Genomic DNA, 26,496 nt, shown 5'->3' with positions numbered 1-26,496 from the left:
ATGTTTCCTAGTAAGCGATGGTATGTAAGTACGATAGTGCAGGAGAAGAATAAAGGAGACGTATTGGCTCTTCTGTGTAATGACTCTGTTTTTCTTGGTTATTATTCTCAGTGATGCAACTGTTAAGTGACTTTTACGTACAGAAGCTGCTTGTCTGTCTCACTCAGATTTGCGAGTCTTTAGAGTTTTGCCCAGTTTTATACCCTCAGCACCTAGAATGCTGACATTCAGTAAGTGAATGAATGAATGATATAAGGCAGGGAGTTTAAAAACACAAAACATCACACCTTCCTGTCACCAAGACCCCCAGCCTCTTTTCCATCTCCTCACACTGAGTGTAAAACTGTGAGCTGCTCCTAAATTCTCTGCCTCAGACACTGTGTCACCATTTAGTCACATGGGACATTCTTCTCTGGTGACTCCATTGCAGCTGTTCTCCAGGTCTCATCATGGTTTCCCTGAACTGGTTGCCTCACCCTCCCTTCGAGGCCACCTCCTCACGCACTTCTCACCACCTCCTCTCAGGTTGGTGTCAGCGGGCTCTGAGCTGGCCTCTGTGCTGTCACAGAGTCAGCTGTCCCACCCTCTCTGACATGCCATTTTCAAACTGGCATCCCTTATTCCAGTGCTTCTCAGACCTAGTGCAGGCAGCAAAGGCGCCAGCCTGCCTGTGAGAAATAGCCGGGCCCTGGCCACTGAATCGGGGCTTCGGAGGGCCGCACGGGGCATTGTTTGAAGGCCCCGCCGTGGCTCTGATGTGCCGGTGAGGTCGGGCCCCCTCCGCATGCCTCTCCCAGCTACAAGAGTTCATGGAGGCTTCCGGCGCCAGTTCCCCTGTCCCCTTCCCAAGGCCCTTCGGAGCCCTAACTGCGGCCCCTGGGCCCCTCAGCCTGCCACTTGGGTCGTGAAGCTCAGCTTCCCGTCCTGCCATGGCATCGTCTCATTCTAGCACTTTCGATATTCCCTTGGGATTCCCTTACTCCATCCATTCTTATTCTCTTTCTTTTATTGGAATCCTATCTACATCTCTTCATAACTTTGCGATGGGTTTACTGATGCTTTAGTCTCTGCTATTCCATTTCTTGGGCACCTGTTTCTCATTGCTGTTCCAGGACTGAACCTGTGGATAGGCGTCCACAGGCAGTTCCCCTGGCACATCCAGTTTGTAATCCTCGAGACTGGTATCTGATGTTGGCTCATGTACTGAGTAGTTCTGCTGAGAGTTATTACCTTGTTTACCCAAAGCCACTTCATGTCATAATAGCTACCATTTCATGAGCATCTATCCAGTGTGCTTTATATTTTTATCTCGTTTTAAGTCCCACAAAGCTCAAGTGCATATGAGGTTATCCTAGATTTATAAACTAGAAAAATGAAAGTTGGCAAAGTTAGGTAACTTGACCAATGTTACGAAGCTTGAAAGTGGTGAAGCCAGGATTTAAATCCTATATCAGTGTGTGGTCTCAGAAACCTCACTCTGTCCCCTACAAAGAATGCCTCTCCAATCAACTGTAGGAAGTTTATTTTTATTTTTAGTGCACAGAAATTTAGTGCTAACGCATCACTTAATACTTTTTAAATTTATTTTAAAAAACCAACAGTGTGTTTGAAATTGTGCTTATCTTTTAGGCATCGGGCCGTCAATCTCTTCCTTCAGGGATACGAAAAGTCCTGGATTGAAACAGAAGAACATTACTTTGAAGATAAACTAATAGAAGATTTAGCAGTATGTCTTTAATAGGCTTATAAAATGAAAGTGTTTTGGGTCTAATGGTGTGAACCATTACATGTAATATTGAAGAGAAAATCTCATCACAGTGGATTGGTTTTAGGAAACTTTATTCTTGATTGTTGATGCTTTCAGTGTTTATGGGAGAATTTTGAATTTAAAATGAATTATTGATTAGACTTTGATTTTGTTATTCTCTTAAAGTTACCCTCAAAGCACCTTTAAACACCTCAGAACCAGGATAAAGTTATAATGGCCGAACCAAAACGAAGTTATTCACCAAAAATAAGTTGAAGGTTAATGAAAGCAAATGAAAAGTGGCTATTTTACAAAGCTAGGCAGAGCTGAAAATGATAGACTGGCACAAGCAGGACAGGAGTCATGCCGATGCCATCAAAGACAAGGAGGGTTTTGTCAGGCACAACAATGAGTGGGTGCTTGGGGAGCACTGATTTTGGGGGGTCTTAATTTTGTCTAGGTTGTGGGCCTGTTTACAAATCTGATCAAAACTGTCTCCTCAGGACAAGTTACAAGGAGGCCGTCCTGCAGGACTTTGCAGACTAGTTAGAGGCATCACGATTCCCAGGTTAAAGACATCTTGCCTAAAAGTTATTTCTTTAAGTAATAAATTATTAGGAGAATATAATAGATAAACTAATTCAAATCATAAAAGCTGAATCCTGATTGCCCCCTAAAATCTTAATTGAATTTAGGTGTCTTTATTATTAAAACAATGGTAGGAGATCAAAGATGGTGGCCGAGTTGGTGGAAGCTACACTAATCTCCTCCCAGGACCAAACTAGAATTACAGCTAAATGATAGAAATATTATCCTGAATAACCAACTGAACACTAGCTGGAGAGAAGCCTAATAACCAAGGATTTATGGAAGAAACACATCATGCATCCAGAGGAGGTGTGAGAGGGCTGGCTGGCTCCCACAGGCAGCAGCTGAAGTGCTGGAGGGATATTTCAGTGGCTTGGGGGGTTCCCCCTGAGAAGTGTGGAGTCTAAACCCCAAGTTGGGCTCCCCAGCCTACAGCACCAGAGCCTAGAAAGGAACCCAGATAACACCCAGCTGTGAAAAGCACTGGGGTTTCCGTCCAGGGAGAGACACCCGGAGATACCGATACCCTCTTAAAGGGCCAACACACAAAACTCCATTTGCAGCCACTTACCCTGGGCTCTGGTGGAGGGAGGGCAGAGTGGACTAGAGCCTTGTGAAGAGAGTCTGGGGATGGTGGCTCTGGGGAGAGAGCTGAAGGGTAAACTGCCAGGATCCCTGTTTTCAGTCATTCCCCATACTGCGGAAGCCATCTTTTTTAGGCAGAACATTCCCCTCCATGTGGCATGAGCCTAGGGGTAAGCAATAGCCCCGCCCTCTGAAGCTTTGCCAAGGAGTACAGCCAGAGGCTAATTCAGTGATTAAGCCTCACAGACAGCCTGCAGGTAGAGGCAGATCTCTGGGTGCTTTGAGACTTTTTCTAATCCTCCCCCAGATCCATGCTGGTGAAAAGCTGTTCTTGGTGCACACTGGATTCGGTCTGCATACATCCAGGCCCAGCAGAGGAAGCCACAAGCTGTGGATCATTGGTAGCTTCAAAGAGGTTGCCCAGGGCCAGTCACAGGCAGCGCTTGGCATAGGTCTCTATCAGAGTCTTTTTTGATCTAACTAGTACATAGAAACAAACAAAAGAGGCAGCCAAAATGGGAGGACAAAGAGGCCCCAAATGAAGAACAAGTCTCCAGAAGAAGAGCTAAATGAAATGGAGGCAAGCAATTTATCAGATACAGAGTTCAAAATAGTGATTATAAGGATACTCAACAGCATGAAAAAGACATAAAAACCAAAAAAAAGAGAGTAATGAGAAATGAATGCAATATCTGAGATAAATAATACAGTAGAAGGATAAACAGTAAGTTGGATGAAGCAGAGGATTGAATCCTTGACTTAGAAAACAGGATAGGAAAAAACACGCAATCAGAGCAGCAAAAAGAAAAAATTTTTAAAAAATGAGGGTACCTTTGGGACAACATGAAGCTTAACAATATCTGCATCATAGGAAACTGGAAGAAGAAAGAGCAAGAGATCAAGAACCTATTTGAATAAATAATGAACGAAAACTTCCCTAATCTGGTGAAGGAAAAAGAGACAAAAAAGAGGAAGCCCAGAGAATACAAAACAAGATGGACCCAAAGAGGCCCATGCCAAGATACATCATAATTAAAATGGCAAAAATTAAAGATAAGGAGAGAATCTTAAAAGCAAGACAAAACAATTTTGCAAGACAAAAACAATTAGTTACCTACAAGGGAGCTCCTGTAAGACTGTCAGCTGATTATGCAACAGAAACATTTCAGGCCAGAAGGGAGTGGTGTGAAATATTCAAAGTGATGAAGAGTAATGGTCTACAGCCAAGTCTACTTTATCTAGCAAGGCCATCACTGAAAATTAAGAGAGAAATAAAGAACTTCCCAGACAAAAAAAAATTAAAGGAATTTGTTACCACCAAACAAATACGGCAAAAAATGTTAAAAGACTTCCTCTCAGAACAAGAAGGGGAAAAAAATAAACCAGAATAAAAACAGTTAAAAAGTAAAATGGCAATACATACATTTCTATCAGTAATCACTTTAAATGAAAATGGATTAAATACTCAAATCAAAACACATAGGGTAGTAGAATGGATAAGAAAACAAGACCTATATATGTGCTGTCTTCATGAGACCCACCTTAGAATGAAAGATACACACAGACTAAAAGTAAGGAGATGGAAAAACCTATTTCGTACAAATGCAAAAGAAAAGTAAAGTTGGGGTAGCAATATTTATATCAGACAAAATAGACTTTAAAACCAAGGCAATAGCAAGAGACAGAAAGGGACCCTATATTATGCTAAATGGATCAATCCAACAGGAAGATAAGACCTATGTAAACATTTATGCACCCAACATAGGAGCACCTAAGTATGTGAAGCAAATTTTGATGGTTATAAAGGGACAAACTGACAGAAATACAGTCAGAGTAGGGGATTTTAACATCCCATTGTGTTCAATGGATGGATCTTCCAGACAAAAAATCCGCAAAGAGACTGCAGCCTTAAATGACACACTAGACCAAATGGATTTAATTCATATCTTCAGAGCATTTTACCCCAAAGCAGCAGAATATACATTCTTTTCAAGTGCACACTGAACATTTTCTAGGATAGACCACATGTTGGGACACAAAACAAGTCTCAATAAGTTTAAGAGGATTGAAATAATATCAAGTGTCTTCTCTTGCCACAGTGCTATGAACCTAGAAATCAATTACAAAAAGAAAATGGAAAAATACAAAAGACATGGAAGCTAAGTAATATGTTGTTTTTAAAAATGAATGCATTAGCAATGAGATCAGAAGGAAGAAATCAAAAGATTCTGTGAAGTAAATGAAAATGAAAACACAATAATCCAAAATCTTCGGGACACAGGGAAAGCAATCCTAAGAGGGAAATTCATAGTATTAACAGGCCTATCTCAAGAAGGAGGAAAATTCTTAAATAAACAATATAACTTTACACTTAAAGAGACTGGAAAAAGAAGAACATAATCCAGAGTAGAAGGAAGGAAATAAAGATTAGAGCAGAAAGAAATCGAGTCTGAAAAAACAATACAAAACATCAATGAATCCTAGAGGTGGTTCTTTGAAAAGATAAACAAGATTGACAAACTATTAACCAGACTCTTCAAGAAAAAAAGAGAGGACCCAAACAAATAAAATCAGAAAGGGAAGAGGATAAGTAACATCTGACCCCAAAGAAATACAAAGTATTGTAAGAAAATATGAACAACTACATGCCAACAGATTGGACAACCTGAACAAAATGGATAAATTCCCAGAAACACACAATCTTCTAAAACTAACTCAGGAAGAATCAGGGAATCTGAATAGATAGATTGTACCTAGTGAAACTGAAGTCGTAATTTAAAAACTTCCAACAAGCAAAAGCCATAGTAATCAAAACAATGTGGTACTGGCATAAAAACAGACACACAGATCAATGTAACAGAATAGGTATCCCAGAAATAAAATCACCCGTTTATAGTCAATATTTGATTGAGGAGGCAATCACATACAACAGGCTAAAGAGAGTTTATTCAAGAAACGGTGTTGGGAAAATTGGACATACACATGCAGAAAAATGAAACTAGACCACCTTCTTCCACCACATGCAAAAATAAATTTGAGTAGATTACAGACTTAAAGGTTAGATTCAAAACTATAAAAATCCTGGCAGAAAACATAGGCAGTAAAATCTTCGATATTTCTCATAGCAATACTTTTTCTGATATATCTCCTCAGGCAAGGGAAACAAAAGAAAAAAATAAATGGGGCTACATTAAACTAAAAAGTTTTTGCAAAGGACACCATCAACAAAATGAAGGCAACGCACTGAATGGGAGAACATATTCACCAATACATCTGATAAGGGATTAATATCCAACGTTTATAAAGAAAAAAAAACTTAGAAAACTCAACACTGAAAAAACGGTCCAATTAAAAAACTGCCGAAAGACCTGAATAGATACTTCTCCAAAGAGGACATATGATGGCCAATAGACATATGAAAAGATGCTCAGTGTCACTAATCATCAAGAGAATTGCAGATTAAAACCGCAATGAGATATCACCTCACATTTGTCAGAATGGCCATCATCAATAAATCAACAAATAGCAAGGGCTGACGAGGATGTGGAGAAAGAGGAACCCTCCACATTGGCGGGAATGCAGACTGTGCAGCCACTGTGGAAGGCAGTATGGAGACACATAAAAAAATTAAAAATGGAACTTGCCTTTTGACCTAGCTATTCTACTTTTGGGAATTTATCTGAAGAATCATAAAATGCTAATTTAAAAGAATATATCCACGCCTATGTTCACTGCAGCATTATTTACAATAGCCAAGATTTGGAAGCAACCCTAGTGTCCATCAGTAGATGAGTAGATAAAACAAATATAGTATATACATGCAATGGAATATTACTCAGTTGTAAAAAAGAAGAAATTTTTACCCTTTGCGACTGGATGGACCTGGAGAACATTGTGCTAAATGTCACGGAGCCAGTCAGAGAAAGACAAGTACCACATGACTTTACTCATATGTGGAATCTAATGAACAAACTGAACTAACAAGCAAAATAGAGAGACTCAGAGAGAGGGCAGGCTGACAGCCCTGGTGGGGGGATGGGGGTGGAAGGATCAACCAAAACAGAAAAAGAGTCAGGGCCTGGACCACAGTGTGGTGATTGGCGGAGGAGGGGTGCGGTGGAGGTAGAAGAGGGTGTAAGGCGATAAATGTTAATGGAAAAAATACGATAAAAAATAAACAATAGACAGAGACAAATGTATTTAAAAAGAAAGAAAACAAATCAAAACAAAACAAAAAATAATTAAAAAAAGTAAAAAAAATAATAAAAACAATTGTAGAATATTGGATATATTGTAGAAATTTACCCAGTTCCTGCAACACTGAACCTTAAAGCTGGAAAAGAGCATAACTTACGTAGAATCAAAATGATATGAATAAGTTAATGAAGATGTAAAATTCATTGTCATTGAACAAAAAGTCAGTATTAATCCAACAGTCAGTGAAAACGGTTAATAATTTTCCTGATGGTACACATTTTTTAAGTCCTAAAAGTAGCTTATTTTTTAAGTCTTAAAAGTAACAAAGTGAGAAAAAAGTAACTATCACAAACACACACTGCCATACAATCACATGCACACTCACATATCACATGTGCACACATGCACACACATTGACATATGCACAATTGCACTCAGAAGCTCATACACACGTGCACACATTCACACACAGACACCACATACCCTGTCATGCGTCTGTGTGCACGCGCACACACACTACCTCAGAAGAAGAGAAAGGTTTCTTTTACTCCTTGTTCCTTGCTGACCTGTTTGCCCTGGATTCGATGAGACATTTCATTGAAATGTGAGTGTTTGAATGTGACTCTTGCAGAAGCCCGGAGCGGAACCTCCGGAGGAGGAGGAAGGGACTAAGAGAGTCGACCCTCTGCATCAGCTGATCCTGCTGTTCAGCCGCACGGCCCTGACTGAGAAATGGTATGGTCAGGAAGAGGGTCCGTGTGATCCAGGGGAGAGGCGCGAAGGAGCCGTGCGGGAGTCTGTGTGTCACATCTTCGTGTCTCTGTGCCATCTGGTCTTGTTAGGAGAGAGCCTCATCCAAAGATGGGACGGGTCTGGCATGCACCTGGGGACCCATGTCCATTCTATTTCAAGCTTTAATACCTACTCCAGTTTCTCTGAACAGTTTTGTAACTTGCTCATTACTTGATTCTGAATCTTCTAACAATGATTTTTCTCTTTATCACAACCTTTATAAACAAAACAAAGGGCTGAAAGCAAATTTTAGGACTGAACATGTGTGGATACCGGTAGTGACCAAGGATTGTTGCCACTGTTCAGGAGGTCTTAGGGAACCTCCGGGAGCAGGGAGGCTGTCTCCTCAAAGGAGCCTAAAACAGGCTCCTTCTGTGGGGTCTGTTTTAGGGCATCCTCCATTGTCCTTGGCTTCTCCGGTCTCGTTCACGTGACTTCACCAAAGCCACAAGGGCCAGACCTCTGTGGGTTACATGAGAAACACGCTCAGGGGCCCAGGAACCAAAATGGGCCGACCTCTGCTCCTGCAGGGCCCTGCGTAGACGGGCTCTCAGACGAGATGTTTCAGAAGCTGAAGCCTGCCTCTGCCTCCCCACCCAGGGAGGAAAGCCTCCCTGCCCAGGCTGCCCCTCGTTCTCTGCGGAAGCTGGGAGGTGATTAGTTATCAGCCCATGTCTCCAGAGTCTCCTCAGAGCTCCGAGCAGACCTTTGGCCTCAGCACATGCCACGATGGCATGCGTTTCTCCCCCGACCAGTGCGACCCCTCCTTCTCTCACGGTTTCTCTCTCTCATTATTTCCTGACTAACAAAGTCATCTCATCCCTAAGCCTAGAGCAACTCTGTCTGGCATTGTCAGGTAATGAGCTATTTCTCATAAGTGGATTTTTCTGATGGCTGAAGTTTAAAACTGCTAAAATAACTTTGCAATGAGTTATTTTTTTATGGAAACCTTTCTTCATAATTTAATGGTTTCCATACTTCTTAAAAAGAGGGTAATAAACACTTAAACTTTTCTTAATTTTTAAAAATAGTTACGATTTTATAGCATAATTTGGGGAGTCTTTCCATCAAGGGTCAAATGTCACTTCTGTCAAAAACCCCTACCTCATTTAAATGTGCTTGTTTCAAGTTTTGTAGTTTCAAGAAAATGAAAGTTATTGCATTTGTGTGTAAATCATTCTCTGTGAGACACGCGGGTCTCTTCTAGAAGGTAAGGTGGGGCCACTGTTTAAGGTCTGAGATCTTTGCTTTCTAATCGTACAATATTGTTAGATGGTTACTTTGCCTAAGTTCTGTGTTCATTTCATTTTAAAAAGGTATACTTGTTAAAAAAAATTGGATATTTTATGTAATGGTAATTTTGCACATGACCAGTCTTCTACTTAAAAACAATGTTTTTTTTCTTGTTTTTCCTAGCAAACTGGAGGAAGATTTTTTATACATGGCTTATGCAGATATTATGGCAAAGGTAAATAAATATGAGTCTTAATTTTAAAGTTTAATAAAGTGAAATTAGTTTATCTGACAGAGGATAAGAATGTATGCATTTCTGGATTAAAACAAAATGCCCTGGACCTCAGACACCTCAGGTGTGTTCATCTCAACTTTCCACCTGTCCCGTAAGTCTGTTCTCCCTTCCTTGACAGGTGATCATTGTTTCCTCTTTTAACATTTATGGGGAGCTTACTAACTTTTCAAACATCCATTCATTCAACAAATGTTCCCTGGGCAGCAAGGTGCTGGAGATAACATGGTGAATAAGAAAGAAGGGTACACACCCTGTCTTCTTGGAATTTATTGTCTGATGGGAAAGTGAACACTTGAACAGATGATCACAGAAGGTCTGGTGCGTGTGGTGGTGGAGGAACAGGTTGCACAGCCTGTAGAGAGCTCTGCTTAGCCTGAGGTTTAAGAAAGCCCTCGATGGGGAAGGATGACTTGACCGGGCAGCAATGGTGGCAGCTGGTGCTCACTGTGTGTGTGTGTGGCACCAGCCTCGCGTGGGAGCTGGCCTTGGGGACGGGTCTGGAGGAGGAGCCGGTTCTTGCAGGCCTTGGGCCTGGCAGCTGGGGCGCTGGCGGTGCCTCGCGCTGAGTGGGGAGGAGTGGGAGGGCGCAGGCCTGCAGTGCAAGGATGACAGGTTCTGTGGTGCGCGCAGTAGTCGTGTGCAATGGCTGGGGGGAGAGGTCGCAGATGCGATGCGATGTTCATGTCTGGCGTTCAGTATCTCAGGGAAGGCTGACATGTACACACCTGGGCTCCATCCACATTGTGGGGTAACTGCCGCCATGGTCATGGTGGCAGCAGGTGCACAAGCAGAGAGGAAGCTGGTGGCCCATCCTCTGAGGATGTGGTGCTTAAGGGGTGGAGAGAGAGAGGAGCCCGTAAAAACAGGAGAGACTCCGTAGTGTGAGGATGTGCAGGGGCCAGTGGCCACGTGTGCAGTCAGTGTGGTTGCCTTCTGAGCACTGGACAGTGAGGGCCGAGTACCTGTTCACCACATGACTGCGGGAGGCACAGGCGGCAGGACTAGAGAGGACACTGGTGTGTGTGCGGGGCGGGGGGGAAATGCAGTTTCACATGGGAGGGACTTGCAGAGACATTCCTGAGAAAATGGAGGAGGAGAAAGACAGAATGGGAGGTGAAGGGAGATTATTTTGTTTGCTATTTGTTTACTTTTTTAAGAGATATTCGAACCTGCTTCTGTCCTGGTGGGAAGAACCCAGTAGAATGGGCGAGGGGCTAACTTGTGGAGTGTGGCTTCGAGTGGGTGGGGCGGGGGCGGGGCAGGTTACAGAGTGTGAGTTGGCCCGGGCAGTTGTCCAGCGTTATTTTAAAGCTGCATTTTCGATCTCTTTCATCTCATGGCACACACAAACTAATTGCCAAAATTCTGCAGCGTACCAAAAGTACATTTTTTGTTGATATGACAAAAAAAAAAAACTAAGTATAATTTTGATTCACTTATACAGGGCAGCTGTTCTGTGGTCTGTTGTCTTGTTTTTTTTTTTTTTTAATTTGACAATCCAAGGGAAAAGAGGTCAGTGTCCCTGACTAAATAGGTATTCTGTGTTTTAAAAATCCTTGTGGTTCACTGGTAGAAAACTGCCCTTTTAAACCATAACCCATAGTAAGAAATACATTTCCATCATTTTTATAGAAACATAAAAATACTTGGAAAGAAAATGTTCATGAAATTATACCATTCCTCTGAGTAGTACAGTTTGATATTTTCTATTCTATTTAAATTTTTAAAAATGAGTGAGCCCTGACTGGTCTTACTCAGTTGGTTGGGCATTGTCCTGCAAACTGAAAGCTCATGGGTTCGATTCCTGGTCAGGGCACATGGCCTTAGTTGTGGGCCAGTCCCTGGTCGGGGGTGTGTGAGAGGCAACTGATCGGTGTTTTTCTCACACATCGATGTTTCTCTCCCATTCTCCCTCTCTTCCCAATAAAATATTTGTTAAAAATGCTTGAGATCATAACTTATTAAATAGACTTTACAGCCAATTAATGGGTTGAAATCCATAGTTTTAAATGACACTGGATTAAAAGATTAAGAGGAAGATGCTTCCTCCTTGTGCAGGAGGTTGGCATGGAGTTCTGACCAAAAGCTACAGGGTCTTTTCTTACAAAATGTTTTATTACAAAATCATAAGCATGTAATTCTGTAATGTAACAATATCACACTCAAGCATACCATGTGAAATTTTAGGTGAAATGTTCAAATTAAAACTAAATATTATTGCATCCATATTATTACCCTACCAAGCATACTCAAGCAGGCATTACTTCTGCCAGACCCTGTACTAAAACAGGCACCAGCGATGCAGAAGGCGGGCTTAGGCAGCAGTGCTGTCTTCCCAGCAGCTCTCGGGACCAGATGCAGATCAGAGAAGGTCGGAGGTTGTCATCAGAAGAGGGCTTGGGCAGGGTCCCGCAGAGAACCGAGGGGCGTGGCTGGGGCTGGAGCGCAGGCTGCAGCCAGAAAAATGAAGACTCAGGAAGAGGGAGCTGTGTTGGGAGACGACCAAGGCGTCCTAGATGGCAGACGGGCAGATGCCTTGGCCTGGTGGTGGGCTGAACTGAAGGGCTCACCGGCTTTGTCACTGCAGAGCAGCCTGCCTCCCTGTTTGCTCCGCTGGGCCCTAAAGCTGAATCTAATCTCTGTTGCTAGGCAGTCAAATATGTGGTGAGGCCCTTGTTTTTCCATCATGTTTCCCTTCATGGTTAAATAATCATTAAAAAAATTTTTTTTTTACTTATAAATAATGTTTATTCTATTACAGTTGTTTCAATCCATACCCCTTTACCTCCCTCAACCCATCCCACCCCCACCCCCTGCTCCCACAGTCAGTTTGCACTCTGTTGTCCATGTCTATAGGTCATTCATACATGTTCATTGTCTAGTCCCTTCCCCTTCTTTCCACCATTGTCCTCTTTCTCCATCCCCTCTGGTCACTTTCAGTCTGCTCCCTGTTTCTGTGCCTGTAGTTTATTTTGTTTGTTAGTTTATTTTGTTGAATAGAGTCCACTTATAGGTGAGATCATATGGTATTTGTCTTTCATCAACTGGCTTATTTCACTTAGCATAATATTCTCCAGTTCCATCCATGTCGTCACAAAAGGAAGGAGTTCCATCTCTCTCTTTCTTTTTTAAATGCAGATTGATTTTATTTATTTTTCAGATGTCAGAGTTAATTATAAAATATTAAAAAAAATTAAAACCATTATAAAGTCTCAGCAATTAAACCAACATGACATCAGCACAGAAATAATCAAGTAGATCAATGAAATATAATGAGCATTCTAGAGACAAACGTATATATCTGTCTAACAATATATGGTTAAGTTGATATTTCAAATCAATGGGGAAAATAAGGCTTATTCAACAAATAAGGTGCATGGACCACTATTACTTGAAATAAAACAACTATAGAGCCCTATTTCACATATTATACAAGAAATATTCAGGTGAGTTAAAAATCAGTATGTAGAATCTAAGGAGTTTTAGAAGAAAATAGAACTAATATTTTTCATGACCTGAAGTAAAATATTCAAACCCAGAAGTTATAAAGTAAGTATTGACAATATGACTATATTAAACATTTAACTCTATAGTAATATACATGTAAAAGAAGTTAAATGACAAGGAATAGAATAGAAGAGTATTTGCGACACATCTAAAACATGGTTAATAGGTTTTTTCCTGTTTATTTTTTTTTAGGGAAAAAAGTTCTACAAACCTTTAATCAATAAATGGATAAAGAATACCAAAAAGTCATTTAAAGCTTTTTTTAAATAATAGAAATAGGCAAGAAATATACTAAAACAGGTTTAGTTTCAACAAATAGTAAAAGAACAATTAAAATAACATCATTGTCACAATCAGATTAATATGTATTAAAAATATTGGTAATATCAAGTATTGGCAACTCTGAAAGGAACTAGTATTCATAGAAACTTTTTCTTCATCTTAAAGCAGTCCCTTTAGCATATTTTGCAGTGCTGGTTTGGTGGAGGTGTAGTCTTTTAGCCTTCTTTTGCCTGGGAAACTCCTTATTTCACCTTCCATTTTAATTGAGAGCCTTGCTGGGCAGAGCAGTCTTGGCTGCAGGACTTTGCTTCTCATGACTTGAAATATTTCTTGCCAGTCCCTTCTGGCTTGCAGTGTTTCTGTTGAGAAATCAGCTGCTAGCTGTGTTGGGGCTCCCTTATATGTTACTACCTCTTTCTCTCTTACTTGCTTTAGGATTCTCTGTTTGTCTTTGATATTTGCCATTTTAAAGATGATGTGTCTTGGAGTGGGCCTCATTGGGTTCCTCTTGATTGGGACCCTCTGTGCTTCCTGGACGTGTGTGAGTTTTTCTCATCTCCAATGAGGGAAGTTTTCCATCATGACTTTTTCAAACAGGTTCTCTGTCCCTTTCTCATCCTCTTCTCCTTCTGGTATCCCTATTATACAGATATTATTACATTTCAGGTTGTCCTGCATTTCCCTAATGCCTCTTCATTCTTTTTGAGTCTTTTTTTCATTTTCTTGCTCTCTCTGGGAGCTTTTTTCTACCTTGTCCTCCAGCTCGCTGATCTGTTCCTCTGTTTCATCGAGCCTGCTTTTGATTCCTTATACTGTGTTCTTCAATTCAGAAATTGTATTCTTCATTTCCTCTTGTCTCTTAGTGATAGTTTCTATGTCCTTTTTCATGCTGATAGAGTTTGCAGTAAGTTCCTCGTCGTTTCCCTGGAGTTTTTTGTAATTCTCTCTGAGCTCACTGAGCTCATTGAGCTTCCTTAGAACCGTTGTTTGGAACTCAGTATCTGATAGTTTAGTTGCCTCTATTTCATTTAGTTCTCTTTGTGGGGATTACTCCTTTCCCTTCGAGTGGGGCATATTTCTTTGTCTTCCCATTATTTGTGAGACTCTTCTCTTTTGCTTGTGATTCTTAAGTTGATCTGTCTTGATCTCCTGACTTTGTGGTGTGAACGTCTATGGTTGGAGACTGCTATTTTTACTTTCTAAATAATCTTATTCATTTTAGTGTTAAATATGTCCCAGGAATGCCAAGCTTTCATCCTTAGTTCATTTTACTCTGCACGTGCATAATGAATGTCTCAATGTGTGCGTGTTGCAGCTGGTCAAGGCCTGGCAGGTCCACACTGGACTCTGGGAAATAGAAGAAAATGTGTGGAGCTGTGAGGATGCTTGACATGTCTTTATTCACGCGTGCTGCAAGCTGCGTGCCTGTGCGCCCAGTGAGAAACCCCTGCCTCCTTAGGTACTGGAGACAAGCAAAGCCAACAAAAGGCCAAAATATTACCTAACAAAGCATCATTCTGTGCATGCGAGCCCACTTCCTGTTATGGGAACCGTTATTGGACCCAGACTCAAGGCTGTGAGAACAATACTTTATCAGGCCCCTTCAAGGTTGTGAGAAACTGTTTCCCTTGGTAACTCAGATACCTGAGTGAGGAAGCCAGACTGCCTCCATTTACCCTACAGTCCCCCTTTCTGGGTTCCTCACCACACGATCTATGTGAGGGTGTCTTCCGCGACGGTCCCTTGGCGAGAAGGGCAGAGGCTGCACCCATAACCCACAAAAGCAATACAGGCTACAGCAACAGGCAAGCAAGACACAGGCATTGCTGCCCAAGACAGCCAAACCCCACTGCCATTTGGTGGTTAAGGATGCACACCATTCCCACAAAGGACTGCCTGTCGGGCATTCAATGTCATGGGTTTCGGAGACCAAGGCCTATAAAGCTTGACTCACATTGTGGTGGACATCAGGAGCATGTACACAGCATTCAGCTCCTACTGAGGCACACACTCCACCTTGGGATGAAGTGAGCATATCTAAGGCCATACGATTTTGCAAGGCTACTTTTCTCAGTTGATACACTTCCTCAAGTAACAGGCTTAAGGAATGCCAGACTGGTCTTGCATTCAACGCATGGGCAGTGTGCAAAGCCAAAGCAGTTATCTCAGTTTAAGTGACTGTGGAAGCAGCTTGAAGAGAAAAAACAGCAAATGGATAAAACCACCAGGCAGTATGCTTTACCTGGTATCGTGCTTTAAACACTTCCCAATTTGTTGGTGGCTTACAAGAGTTTTCTGAACTTGAGCAGGCAAGTGGGGCCATCCCCGGGTGCAGTGGCCAGTCCAATTTCTGGGCAGGTGAGGCCACCCATGTGAGCTGCACTCCCAGAGGGCTCCCATGGGAACTGCAGCCCATGCACCATTCCATGCCTCCCAGAAATGCTTCAGAGTCCGAGTCTGACAGGCCTGGTGGAGTCCAGCCACCTAGGCTTGTACTTCTGGGTTCTCAATGTAGAAGGGAGCTGGTCCAGCCAGCTCCACGGCCTCAGCCGTGAGCAGCCCCAAGTCATCTCATATGGAGCAGCCACTTAGCAGCCAGGGCCGGTCATGCTGCTGCTCTGCCCCAGTGTACATGTCAGTCCAGGTGGCGTTCCCCAAGGGATATCCGCTGTTCCACTGGTTCTGGCACCAAGTCTGACTTAAGACAGAAGCTGGAGAGACATGCCATGGGAGGCCGGTGGACATGCTCAGGGCATTTGGGCGCAGGCCTGCACACCAACTGGTCAGCCACAGAGGCAGAGACGTGAACCTAGTCCACTGAGGTGCTGCTCTGCACCCCAGGGGTGGACAGATAGTTATAGGCACCAGCAAGGGCAAGTCATGGCCCTCAGGTGATATGTAGGTGAACCTCTGGTCAGCTGACAGAACGGGCCGGCAGAGTGGGCCTCCCTGGGCATGAAGACCACCTCCCGTGCCTTAGCACGGGGCTCAGCATCTGCATGCAATAATGGGAGGACTCATGATAGGCCAGAGGGAAATCACAAAGGGGCCATGGAGCAGCATTTCGTGGTCAGCTGGCCCTGGATATGTCACCTTCAAGATTGGGGGCCAGGTCCCAATCACCTGGGGCACTATTTGCAAGTTGCTCTCTACCCTTTGTCCCCAAGGGACAACAAGAGCCACTCAATGCGTGTGGGGGGCTTTGATTTCCAAAGGCCACGTCCAAGTGGCTCTTTGCCCTCACTCCAGGCCTTCAGGTGTAGCAAGAGAGTATTTCCCTGCTTCCCCATGCCTGGTTTCAGCAGAGCATCCTCAGCCTGCATCTGCAGCTGAAGGGGGCTGCAGCCCAGTGGAGCAGGGCTTCCACTGGGGCTGGCCACCCCTCCCCCAGCTCCTCTCATTTAGAGTCTGGAGGACGGTCCATAAGAATTTTGTCCACCCCCTCAGAATGGGGGTGGCAGCTGCAGCTCACAGGCCCTGCTTTAAGAGACCATTGTACTGTTCACTCATCCCAGCAGCTCAGGGATGATAGGTCTCCTGAAATTTCCAGTCAATCTGCAGGTCACAAGCCCATTGTCGTACCAAAGCCCCAGTAAAATGCGTCCCCTGATCACTTTCAATGACTAAGGGCCACCCATAAGCAGCACATCACCATTCAAGGGCAGCTATGACCACTTTCTGATCTGGGTGCAGTGCAGGATAGGTAGCTGGGAGTCCCGTGGCCATGCCCAACACACTTACATCCCTCTGAACTGGGGAGGGGCCCGAAGACATCCACCTGCCACCGGGTCAGCAGCACCCGTCCCCGCGCCACCTGCCCAGCAGTTACCACAGGCCTCCAGGATGCTCCCGTGAGCAGACAACACAGGCCTCACAAGCTTCTTGTACCTCTGCTAAGGTGACAGGTAACCCTCAAGTTTTGAGAGCAGATCACATAGTCTTCTGTCCCACCTGTAAGAGGCGACAGTGCAGCCAATGAGCTACTTCCTTTCCTGAGGGACTGGCAGGTACCATTTCCAGCCACTAGACCTTGAATAGTGTCAGCTTCATCATTCCCAAGGGAAGCTAGAGTGCATGCCCAGTCACATGACATACAGTGAGTTGTTTCTGGTGCCCTGACTCCCATAACCTTTGCCACAAAGCCTGTCCCCACAGTGGCCTGTGCATAACCATCCAGTTGTTTGTATGTCATGTGGAAATCCATAGCATTAGCTTCTGTGCAGATAGTCAGGGGTGGTGCCTCGTTAGTAGCCACAAGCCACACAGCTTGGAGCTCCGCCCACTGGCTACTCTGGCCCATGCCAGTGTCAAACCAGATCATGTCTGTCTCATTGAATGGCTGCAGCTGTCCACATGGCAGGCTGACCCCTACTGGACCCATCAGTGTATCAGGCATCTGAGGGAATAGGTGCCTGCCTTTAATGGAAGGGGCTAGTTTCCATTTCTTCTGTAGGAACAGGAACAGATTACTCATCTACGTAAGTAACTGTACCTAGCACTTCCTAAAGCTCAGCCTGTAAAGGGCTAGTAGACAGAGTACACCTTTGTTGCAGATAAGCCCTCCACTTAGCCAACATGGGCATCTGAGCCATCCCACTACAAGGCTTGGCCACCCAGTCCTGGACCCACCCTACAACAGGATATGTGGTCCTGTCATGGGGGCAGTTCCTGTTATAGCCTCCATGGCCAACAGGGCAGTGTAGACTGCAGCCAGCTGTTTTTCAATCAAGGAGGACTATACCTTTGTCCCTTCCATAGTTGGGACCAGACACCCAAGGGTTGACGTAGCCTTTCTGATCGTTGCCACAAACCCCATCCAAACCCTTCCTGTGCCACATGCACACCTAGCTAATGAGGTCTAGCAGGATCCAGAGCATGTAAGGCCTGGGTGCTCTTAACGATGCATTTTGCTCCTTGGAACGCTTGTTCTGAGGTCGGGGGTCTAGTCTCAGTTTTCTCCCTTTTTCACCGGAGCATGCAAGGGATGGATGACCAAATGTGGCGCGAAGGCGCTCCAGTACCCCAACAGGCCCCCAAATGTCTCAAGCTGTTTCACAGCGGTAGGGGTCAGATATGCCTGAATTTTATCTGTCACTGCTGTCACCAGGGATGACTTTTGCCTTACCAGACCAGACAACCCCCAAGTATTCGACAGGCAATCCAGGCCCATGCAGCTTGGGTTCGCTGACAGCCCAGCCACGTGACTTTGGGTGGGGCAGCACGTATGGCACTGCTTTCTCTGGTTCTGCAAGAGAATCGCTGGTTAGTAGAACATCATCAATGCGATGGGACAGGCGCACTTCTGGAGGCCGTGGCCACCTTGCCAGGACCTCTGCCACAAGCCCGGGACAGACGGTCAGGCTGTGTGAGTACCCTTGAGGGAGCCCTGTAAAGGTCCACTGTCGGCCGTCCCAGGTGAAGGCAAACTGATCTTGGTTCTCCGGAGCAAGGGCAATGGAGAAGAAGGCATTTGCTAAGTCAGCTACGAAGTGGTAAGTTCCCAGCTCACTAGTTGGTCTGTCAAGTCCATCACAGAGGGGACCGCACATTCAGTGGAGGAATGACCTTACTGAGTTCCTGGTAATCAACTCTCATTTTCCATGTGCCATCTGGCTTTTTTACTGGCCACATGGAAGAGTTAACAGGACTGTGACCAGCCCTACTTCCACCTTCTCCAAGTCTCCTATAGTGGCAGTAATTTCCTCATGTGCCCTGGGCAACTGGTATTGCTTCACCAGCATCACCTGTCGGAGCAGCGACTGCACAGGGGATGGTCAGCGTGTCCCCGCAGAATGGCCTTCACCACTTGCACCCGCAGGTGAAACTCTCCTGCAGTCGTGTGTAGCCATGGGCCCAGAGTATGTCAATACCCAGGATAGACTCAGGAATGGGGGACACAGAGACTGTGTATTCACAGGGGGGCAAATGTCTGATACCCAGAGAGAGCTGTACAACCTTCACCCTCACCCTCACACTTTGTCCCCCATAACCATCAACAGAGACCTCAGACCTGAGACATTTCTCAGGGTTTCCATGTATGAGGGTACATCCGGCTCCTGTGTCCACAATAGCCAACACTTGCTGAACATTTGCAGGGAATCAGTGAATAGACAGTTCAACATGCGGCCTCTGGTCCTGCCCTTCCCCTGCAGATGGGGCCATTGGCCTCTCCCCTAGCCAAAAGTCCAAAGGATATCTCCTCCTGTATCCCTGGGGGTTGGTGTGGCCAGATGATCTTCCAGCTGGACTGCACGGGGTTCTTGGAGCGCTCTGGGTGCACCCCCAAAATTTCCGCACCAGTTTCTTCTAGGGCCTCAGGAAGTAGTTGGCCAGCTTGCAACTGTTTCCAGAGCTCTAACAGGTACATATTCAGCTTTCTGTCAATCTTGGTGCGATAAGCTCCAGCGCCTTAAAGATGTGACCATATCTGCGTTCTGGTCTCTGCACAAGGCACTGCTCAACCAAGGAACAGTGGGAGTCTGAGAAACCAGATGAACAGCATTTTCTTGGCGGCAAGACTCCACACTTCTCCCAAACCGGCCACCATTGTCATGACGGCATTTATACCACGATCGACATACAGCGCGAGAATTGCCATCAGAGAGCCAAGGAGTTGGGGGTGAGGGGAGCATGCTGGAGCACAAGATCCTGCATTCCAGCCGAGAAACATTCATCAGCATGGCCCTGTGTACAGATTGAACATGGCCTGGAGCGTGTCCAACTCCCGTAGGATTTGCACATTGTCTGTAAAGGACTGCCATTTGCTCACCATGTTTGATACATCACCGGCATTTGCCCAGAGAGTATGGATAGCCGCCATTACCCACTCCATCAAAGAATGTGAGCCCTGCCCCCTACCGTGCCTCTGGCTATTCTGCAGCCGCTGGTGCAGGGAGGGGTGTGTTGTGATGGACACTAACTTTTCCATCTCAGTATCAGTACACATGATACTGTCCACCCCTAAATCCCACAGGCACAAGAGCCACGCAGCTAAGGAATCCCCAGGTCACTGGCGAAACTGATTTGCAAGGTTGATCACTTTGGCCTGTGTGTGGGGCCGGCAAGTGGTATACTCTTCTGTATGCACAGGACCTGTGAGATGTTCCCTAGGCACCATAAATTGTTGGGACTTCATCTTCTGTACTACTATGGGGCGGGCCTTCCAGGAACGTGGTTCTGCACAATGTCATCTTCCTCTGACTCCAGCTTACTTGCTGTGGCAGGAGACTGGATTTGGCATCGTTGTTCTGTCCCTCACAGGGCACCAATTCTGGCTTCTAGGGCTTCCTCTCATCCTTGGAGTTTGTATAGTTTCATTACATCACGAAGCACAGTTCCTGTCTCAGCTCACAAAGCTGAAAGAAACACCCAGCCCACAGCCCCCGTGGCTGCACAGGTGCTGGGCCTCTCCAGCATCTCCCCAACCTCCTGTAGGGCTTTCTTCACAGTGTCAGGTGTGCCACTGACATCGGGCCACTTCCTGGGTGGGGCCCATGATGCTAGGAGGCTTGCCACTGGGTGCTACCTCCCAGTGGCAGGCCACCCATCAAGGCTTCCCGTAGGAGACCCCGGGGACGCCTCCATATCCATACTGTAAGAATCCTGCCAACTACGCTAGTTGTGTTGCAGTTGGTCAAGGCCTAGCAGGTCCACTCTGGACTTGGGGAGACGGAAGAAAATGTGTGGAGCATGGGGATGCTTGACGTGCCTTTATTCACGGGTGGACGAGCCATGCACGCTGCAAGCTGCAAGCTGTGTGCCTGTGCACCCAGTGAGAAGCCCCTACCTCTTTAAGTACTGGCGACAAAGCTGACAAAAGGCCAAAATACTACCTAACATAGTGTGATTCTGCAAATGCGAGGCCACTTCATGTTATGGAAACCATTCTTGGACCCAGTCCCAAGCCTGTGAGAACACTATTTTATCAGGCTCCTTCAAGGTTGTGAGAAACTGCTTCCCTTGATTACCCAGACACCTGAGTGAGGAAGCCACACTGCCTCCACTTGCCCTGCCGTGTGCCATCCACAAATGAATAAACACAGGATGCTGGCAGTGAGTTACCTGTACATGCATGTTAGACTGTGTCCTCGCTGTTCTGCCTTAGGATACTATACGTTATATTCAATTGTAAAATTATAAGAATTCAGTAATTTCTTTTTGTCACCTAGATCGTGAGATTTCTTCCTTTTGTGCTTGCCTATCAATCTATGTCATTTATGAATTTCTGGTGAGTTTCACTGGGTATAGCTGTATTTTGAGAGTTGATGTACTTTTTAACTTAAGTGTATGACACCATTTCTTTAATAGTGTCAGACCATTGCCCAAGGCCAGAACATTTTTAAGGTCAGTTTCATCATCCAGTGTCGGATACCTCTGCCCATTTATGCTAACTGCAGATGTGATGAGTGTGCTTCCCATGTTTTTGTAAGGTGCCAGGCCTGGTGGTCAATGTCGGACTCAGAATGCAGTGTCTGGACGTCTGTGTTCATCTAGAAAATCAGTGCCCAGCAATGTGAGATGCCAATGGACTGCGTTGTTTCTCAGAGTTTACCAACAGTCATGTTGTATTTGCATGATTATTTGTGCATTGGGTCTTGAACCTTGAACTCAGTTCAAGAGCCTCTGTCTTCCTGTCCTCCTTCAGCATCGTGGAACCTTTGAAGCCACTGTTGACTTCAGTTAGGCTTCTCTTCCAGTTTTAGGTGGAGGAGCACAGAGTCAGGTTGATCATGGCTCCAATTCATGATACGCCCATCACAGGTCTATCATTGGTCTCATTTTATTTTCTCAGTCATTTTTAATAAGGTAGAAATAATACATTATTTTACATGACATTCTGCGAAATACCCATGAAGTCACTATTGACAAGAAAAGCAAAAACCTTGACAATGACTTGCATGTAAACTTATGGTTCCCTCATGAACCCCTATGTCCCTGCTCAGGGAAACCATCATCCTGAATGTTAGGTTCCGGGTGCCCTTGCTTTCCTTTGGTAAAGTTTTCATTTGCTGTATGTATTTATTAATACACATATATTACATATACACATACTGCATATATATATATACACACACACACACATATATATATATATAATTTTAGTTGTTTTTAACACGTAAAGGGGCAGATGCTGTATGTAATCTTCCAGTATTTCCTGGCTCTCCTACTGTTGCTTGGTGAGAGTCCTGTGGACGTCCTGTGCCGCCTGTGACAATTCTGTGCAGCTGCACAGACTGCCTGCATCTGCGCAGATGGCCACCTTTTCTGCTACATCTGTGTGTTTGCTAACATGCAGACGGCTTGAAATGCCCATTCTTGTTCCTGTCTCCCATTTTTACACAGTCACAGCCCATAGGACGAATGAATGTTCAACTCAGAAAAAATGCCAAGCTGTTTTCCCAAGTTATTGCCTTAAATTCCTTTTCTACCAGCAATGGCCAGAGGTCTGTTGATCTCCATCTTCTCCAATCTTTGATATTTTACAATTTATTAATTTTGGCCAACCAAATGGGTATAAAGTGGTATCATTGCAGTCTTAATTTTCATTCCTCTTGGCTTGGTAACATTTGGACTTAAAAAATCATGTGTTCTCTTTGGTGGCTGTCAGAGTGAATCTATATTGCCCCTCATCCCTCCTCAGTTGTTGAAGCTGTTTCATCCTAATGTAATAGTTTTACCGATTTAAACAAGATAGCCATGTAGAAGGATCTAGAATGACACCATCATAAATTAAACACACAATGAGTTTCTGGCTGAGAAAATCTTTCCTCTTCCTCCTCCTCCTCTTACTAACCTGTCACAATATCTAAGATGCACATTGATGCCCAGGGGTTCATTCCTTGTTGGTTAAAATTACAAAGGGCCAGGGTTGCTTTCCTCTGAGATTCCCTCCTCTGCCACCCATAAGCTCTTAGCAGATTGAAATCCACACTCAAAGTTCCTGGTTCTGCTTCGTCCATCTCCTGAGGAGTCACACGGTCAGAAAGGCGACTTAAGGATCCATGAAATACATTGGTTCTGACCAGGTTGCCCTACTTTGATCTGGATACTTGAATGGTCTGAAGTATCCTCTATTTTAGTTTTCTCTTAGCTTTTCCTCCTAAATTCCCTATTCCATGATTCTGCCCCTATGTGTATGGGTTTTACTCACTTCCCTCCCCATCCCTGCTACCAGCATATAGAATCATTCTATCCTGGCCTAAAATTTATCATTTTAACCCAGTTAGCTAAATCCTGTATGTCAGAACTGCCTGATAGAACTCCTAGCATTACCATATATATTATATGGATGCACTTTGCTATTAAAAAGTGTATGCCTATGCCGTTGCCTGTAAATCCTTCTGTTTCTGACCAGCACATTAAAATCTTGCTTGAGATCTGCTATAATTTTCGAGTGGTCCCAGCACTCTCCTGCCAATCACTAAAAGTTACTCCATGGGTTTGATGAATTTGACGAGGTTTTTTTAAAAAATCACAAATTTTAACCTTATCAGAGGCAGATCTCAATTTTCTCAGGAAATTACTTTTAAGTTTAAAATATTTTGTTTCGAAATAACTCTTTGTAAAAAATATCAGCTAGAGCTCTAAATTCCTTTATACAAAAGCAAACATATATTAATTTTATAGCTTAAAAGAATATCAAATCATGATTTTTCTGAATATATTCTTCATCTCAATCCTTGTTCCTCCCCAGTGTCCCTGAAAGTAATAAAACTTACATAGAAGATAATGTACTTGAGAAAATTTAAAACTTTGTATCCCAAAGAGACATTTTATAGTAGTAGTATAACCTGCTTAAACACTTGCTTAAAAAGTAAGCACACCTGTTACCCAATCAAGCGCCTATGTTTTCACTCCTGATTACTAACACAGGTGGAGGGAAGCAAGGCAAAGGTCATTTTAAGGACCAAATGAGCCCAAGTACCGTTTTCTCCACATCAGATGCACAGTATTTATGGAGGACCACAGGCTTGCCTTCCAGATAGGTGGTGCTAAAGTTCTCATGGGTTCTTGGTTTCAAAATTCCTGGATAATGCATGACTTGGGAGCAGCGTGACATTTATGTACAGTGGAAACTTTCTGGTCCTCTGAAGAAATAAGTAACACTGGTCTTTCTTGTGAAACTTGCTATTTGACACCGTTCCACATAATGTAACTGTCACAGGTCTATGCTCTTTTAGTTTCCCCTTTGCAAACTGTGTGCACATTCATGTTATTCTGTGTGTAAGGGTGATGCTCAGGATGTAGTGGTTGAGTGAATGAACGTGACAGACCTTTAGATTTTGTCAGTGAGGAGTGGAGGGATCACATCTGTCCCTTCCTTCCCGTCCCAGCTTTGTCCCATAATCAAAGCACTGTGGATCATTGAAGTAAAGTCTTTTTCTGATTTGTAACTTAAATGTCACCTGTGCCTCTGTTACTGCCCTGGCACACTGAGCGATTACCAACCATAAGAAATCCTTAGAGCAGCTGGAATGATCTACTTTGAAGAACTACAGGTGTTTTCCTGCCATGGGTCTTGGTTAACTACCAGCTTCCTTTGGTCACATCATCCTTCTAATTCCAAACCGCATTGATAGTAGTAGTTGAGATTTATTAAACGCTTATTATTTTTTCAGACACTTGCTCTGAAGTGGCAACAATTTACATATACTAATTCTATGATCCACTCAAGACTTGGGTGTTCTTTTCTTATTCCCCCCCCTTAAACATGAGGACACCAGGAATGTGCCCTGCGCTGAACAGCTAAGGTCTGGGGACAGCATGAATTGAACCAGGCGCCGTGTGCCCTGAAGTCTGCTCCACCCCAAACTGCTGTGGCTGCAGGAAATAGATACAAACATGCACACAGATGAGCACAACGCCCACCTTACTTTGGGAAAAATAACATAATAAAAGTCAGTTATATGATTTTTGTATAAAAGACCATTATGAGCAGTTACATTTTCACTTTTTTCCTTTGGACAAAATATAATAAAGAATGAACTTAAAAAGTGATGACAAGATTTACTTTCATTATTGGACACTGCTTTCTCTTAGTTTTCATTCATAGTTATTGCGAGTACTTATGCATTGTAATGGCAGCATGTTCATGAAGAAACAATGATGCTCATCTTTAAAACTTGCATTTTGGTTTGAGCAAGGCAAACACATGAATAAGCAGTATGTGTAGTATAATATTGGCCTTGTAAGTGTCTCTATAAGAAGATGTATGAAGTTGATAGTTAGCATTGTAATTTTGTAAAGGCCCGGTAAAATTTTCTTTTAGGTCGTGAACTCATCGATATAATCTAAGGTTACTGCACCTAATATATTACATATATATAAACAATGCTGATGACAAATTAATGCAAATGCTTTGGTATTTTGTGCTAAATTCTTTTGTACTTTGTACCTCACCGCATTCTAACCCTGTTAACTTTTTCAATTTCTCTATGCATCAGAGTTGTCATGATGAAGAAGATGATGATGGTGAAGAGGAAGTGAAGAGCTTTGAAGTAAGATGGATCTTTCTAGATTTGCCTTTTTCTCCTTGGAAGCATTGTTCCATAGCTCATAACTGACGTTTATGTTTCTTGCTTCATGGCTTAATCGCAGCTTGTTGTGTCAAGGAACTGCATGTCAGAAGCTGGGGGCCGGCCTGAGCCCTGGCCTGTGCTGCAGTTACCCCCAGGGAAGACAGGCTAATTAAACACTCCAGTGCGCCTGTGTGTCCAGAATGAGTGCCCCTGCGGAGCCCTGAGACAGGAAGGCTTCACATTGCCCCATGTCGGGAGAGGCTGTGTCCAAACTTTCCGATAGACACGTGAGGAAAATACTCACTGAAGAGCAACGTGACATCAAGTTTTTAATTGAAGTCTTCGTTTGATATTTTTTCTGAATTGAATCTTAAATGTTTGGCCTCCTGTGACTCCTGCCCAGTAGGTCACTCATTCCCTGCACACCTGCGGCCGGTGCGCATGGCCGGCCTGCTTGCATGAGCTGGGGGCACGGTCTTCCTAGGACCCCTTCTAGCTTATGGTTATGTTCTCAAACCTTTCAGCCTTAAATATCTGCATAATGTGAATTGCTCAATGTTATCTAGCCAGAAAGAAAGGAAACGTTATTTTCCCCCCTTTCTTAGACTAGACTTTTGCTTTTTAATGAGAAAAACTAGGTGTTGTTAACTACCACTCTCCTTATTTATTTTTTGTTTTTAGAGTTTCAAAAAAAGAAATTATGTGGAAGGGAACAGAGTAGATTCTTTTTACTTTTGCTATTGGTTAACTCA

At 43.9% G+C, this 26,496-nt stretch overlaps 1 protein-coding gene across 1 annotated transcript in view; it reads left to right on the top strand.

Annotated features, from left to right (window-relative positions):
• The window catches only part of RYR2 (ryanodine receptor 2), a 558,936-nt gene that overhangs the window by 455,590 nt on the left and 76,850 nt on the right, over window positions 1-26,496 (top strand). Inside the window, exons 75-78 of the mRNA XM_054584705.1 lie at window positions 1,630-1,726; window positions 7,749-7,852; window positions 9,326-9,377; window positions 25,670-25,723. Of these exons, the coding sequence (XP_054440680.1) occupies window positions 1,630-1,726; window positions 7,749-7,852; window positions 9,326-9,377; window positions 25,670-25,723 (307 nt within the window). The remainder of the gene's footprint in view (window positions 1-1,629; window positions 1,727-7,748; window positions 7,853-9,325; window positions 9,378-25,669; window positions 25,724-26,496) is intronic.

Source organism: Pteronotus mesoamericanus, unplaced genomic scaffold (assembly GCF_021234165.1).
Source record: "Pteronotus mesoamericanus isolate MK-2021 breed Mesoamerican mustached bat unplaced genomic scaffold, CSHL_Meso_final contig_120, whole genome shotgun sequence".
Taxonomy (NCBI): domain Eukaryota; kingdom Metazoa; phylum Chordata; class Mammalia; order Chiroptera; family Mormoopidae; genus Pteronotus; species Pteronotus mesoamericanus.
This window is presented reverse-complemented; position numbering and strand designations above follow the sequence as displayed.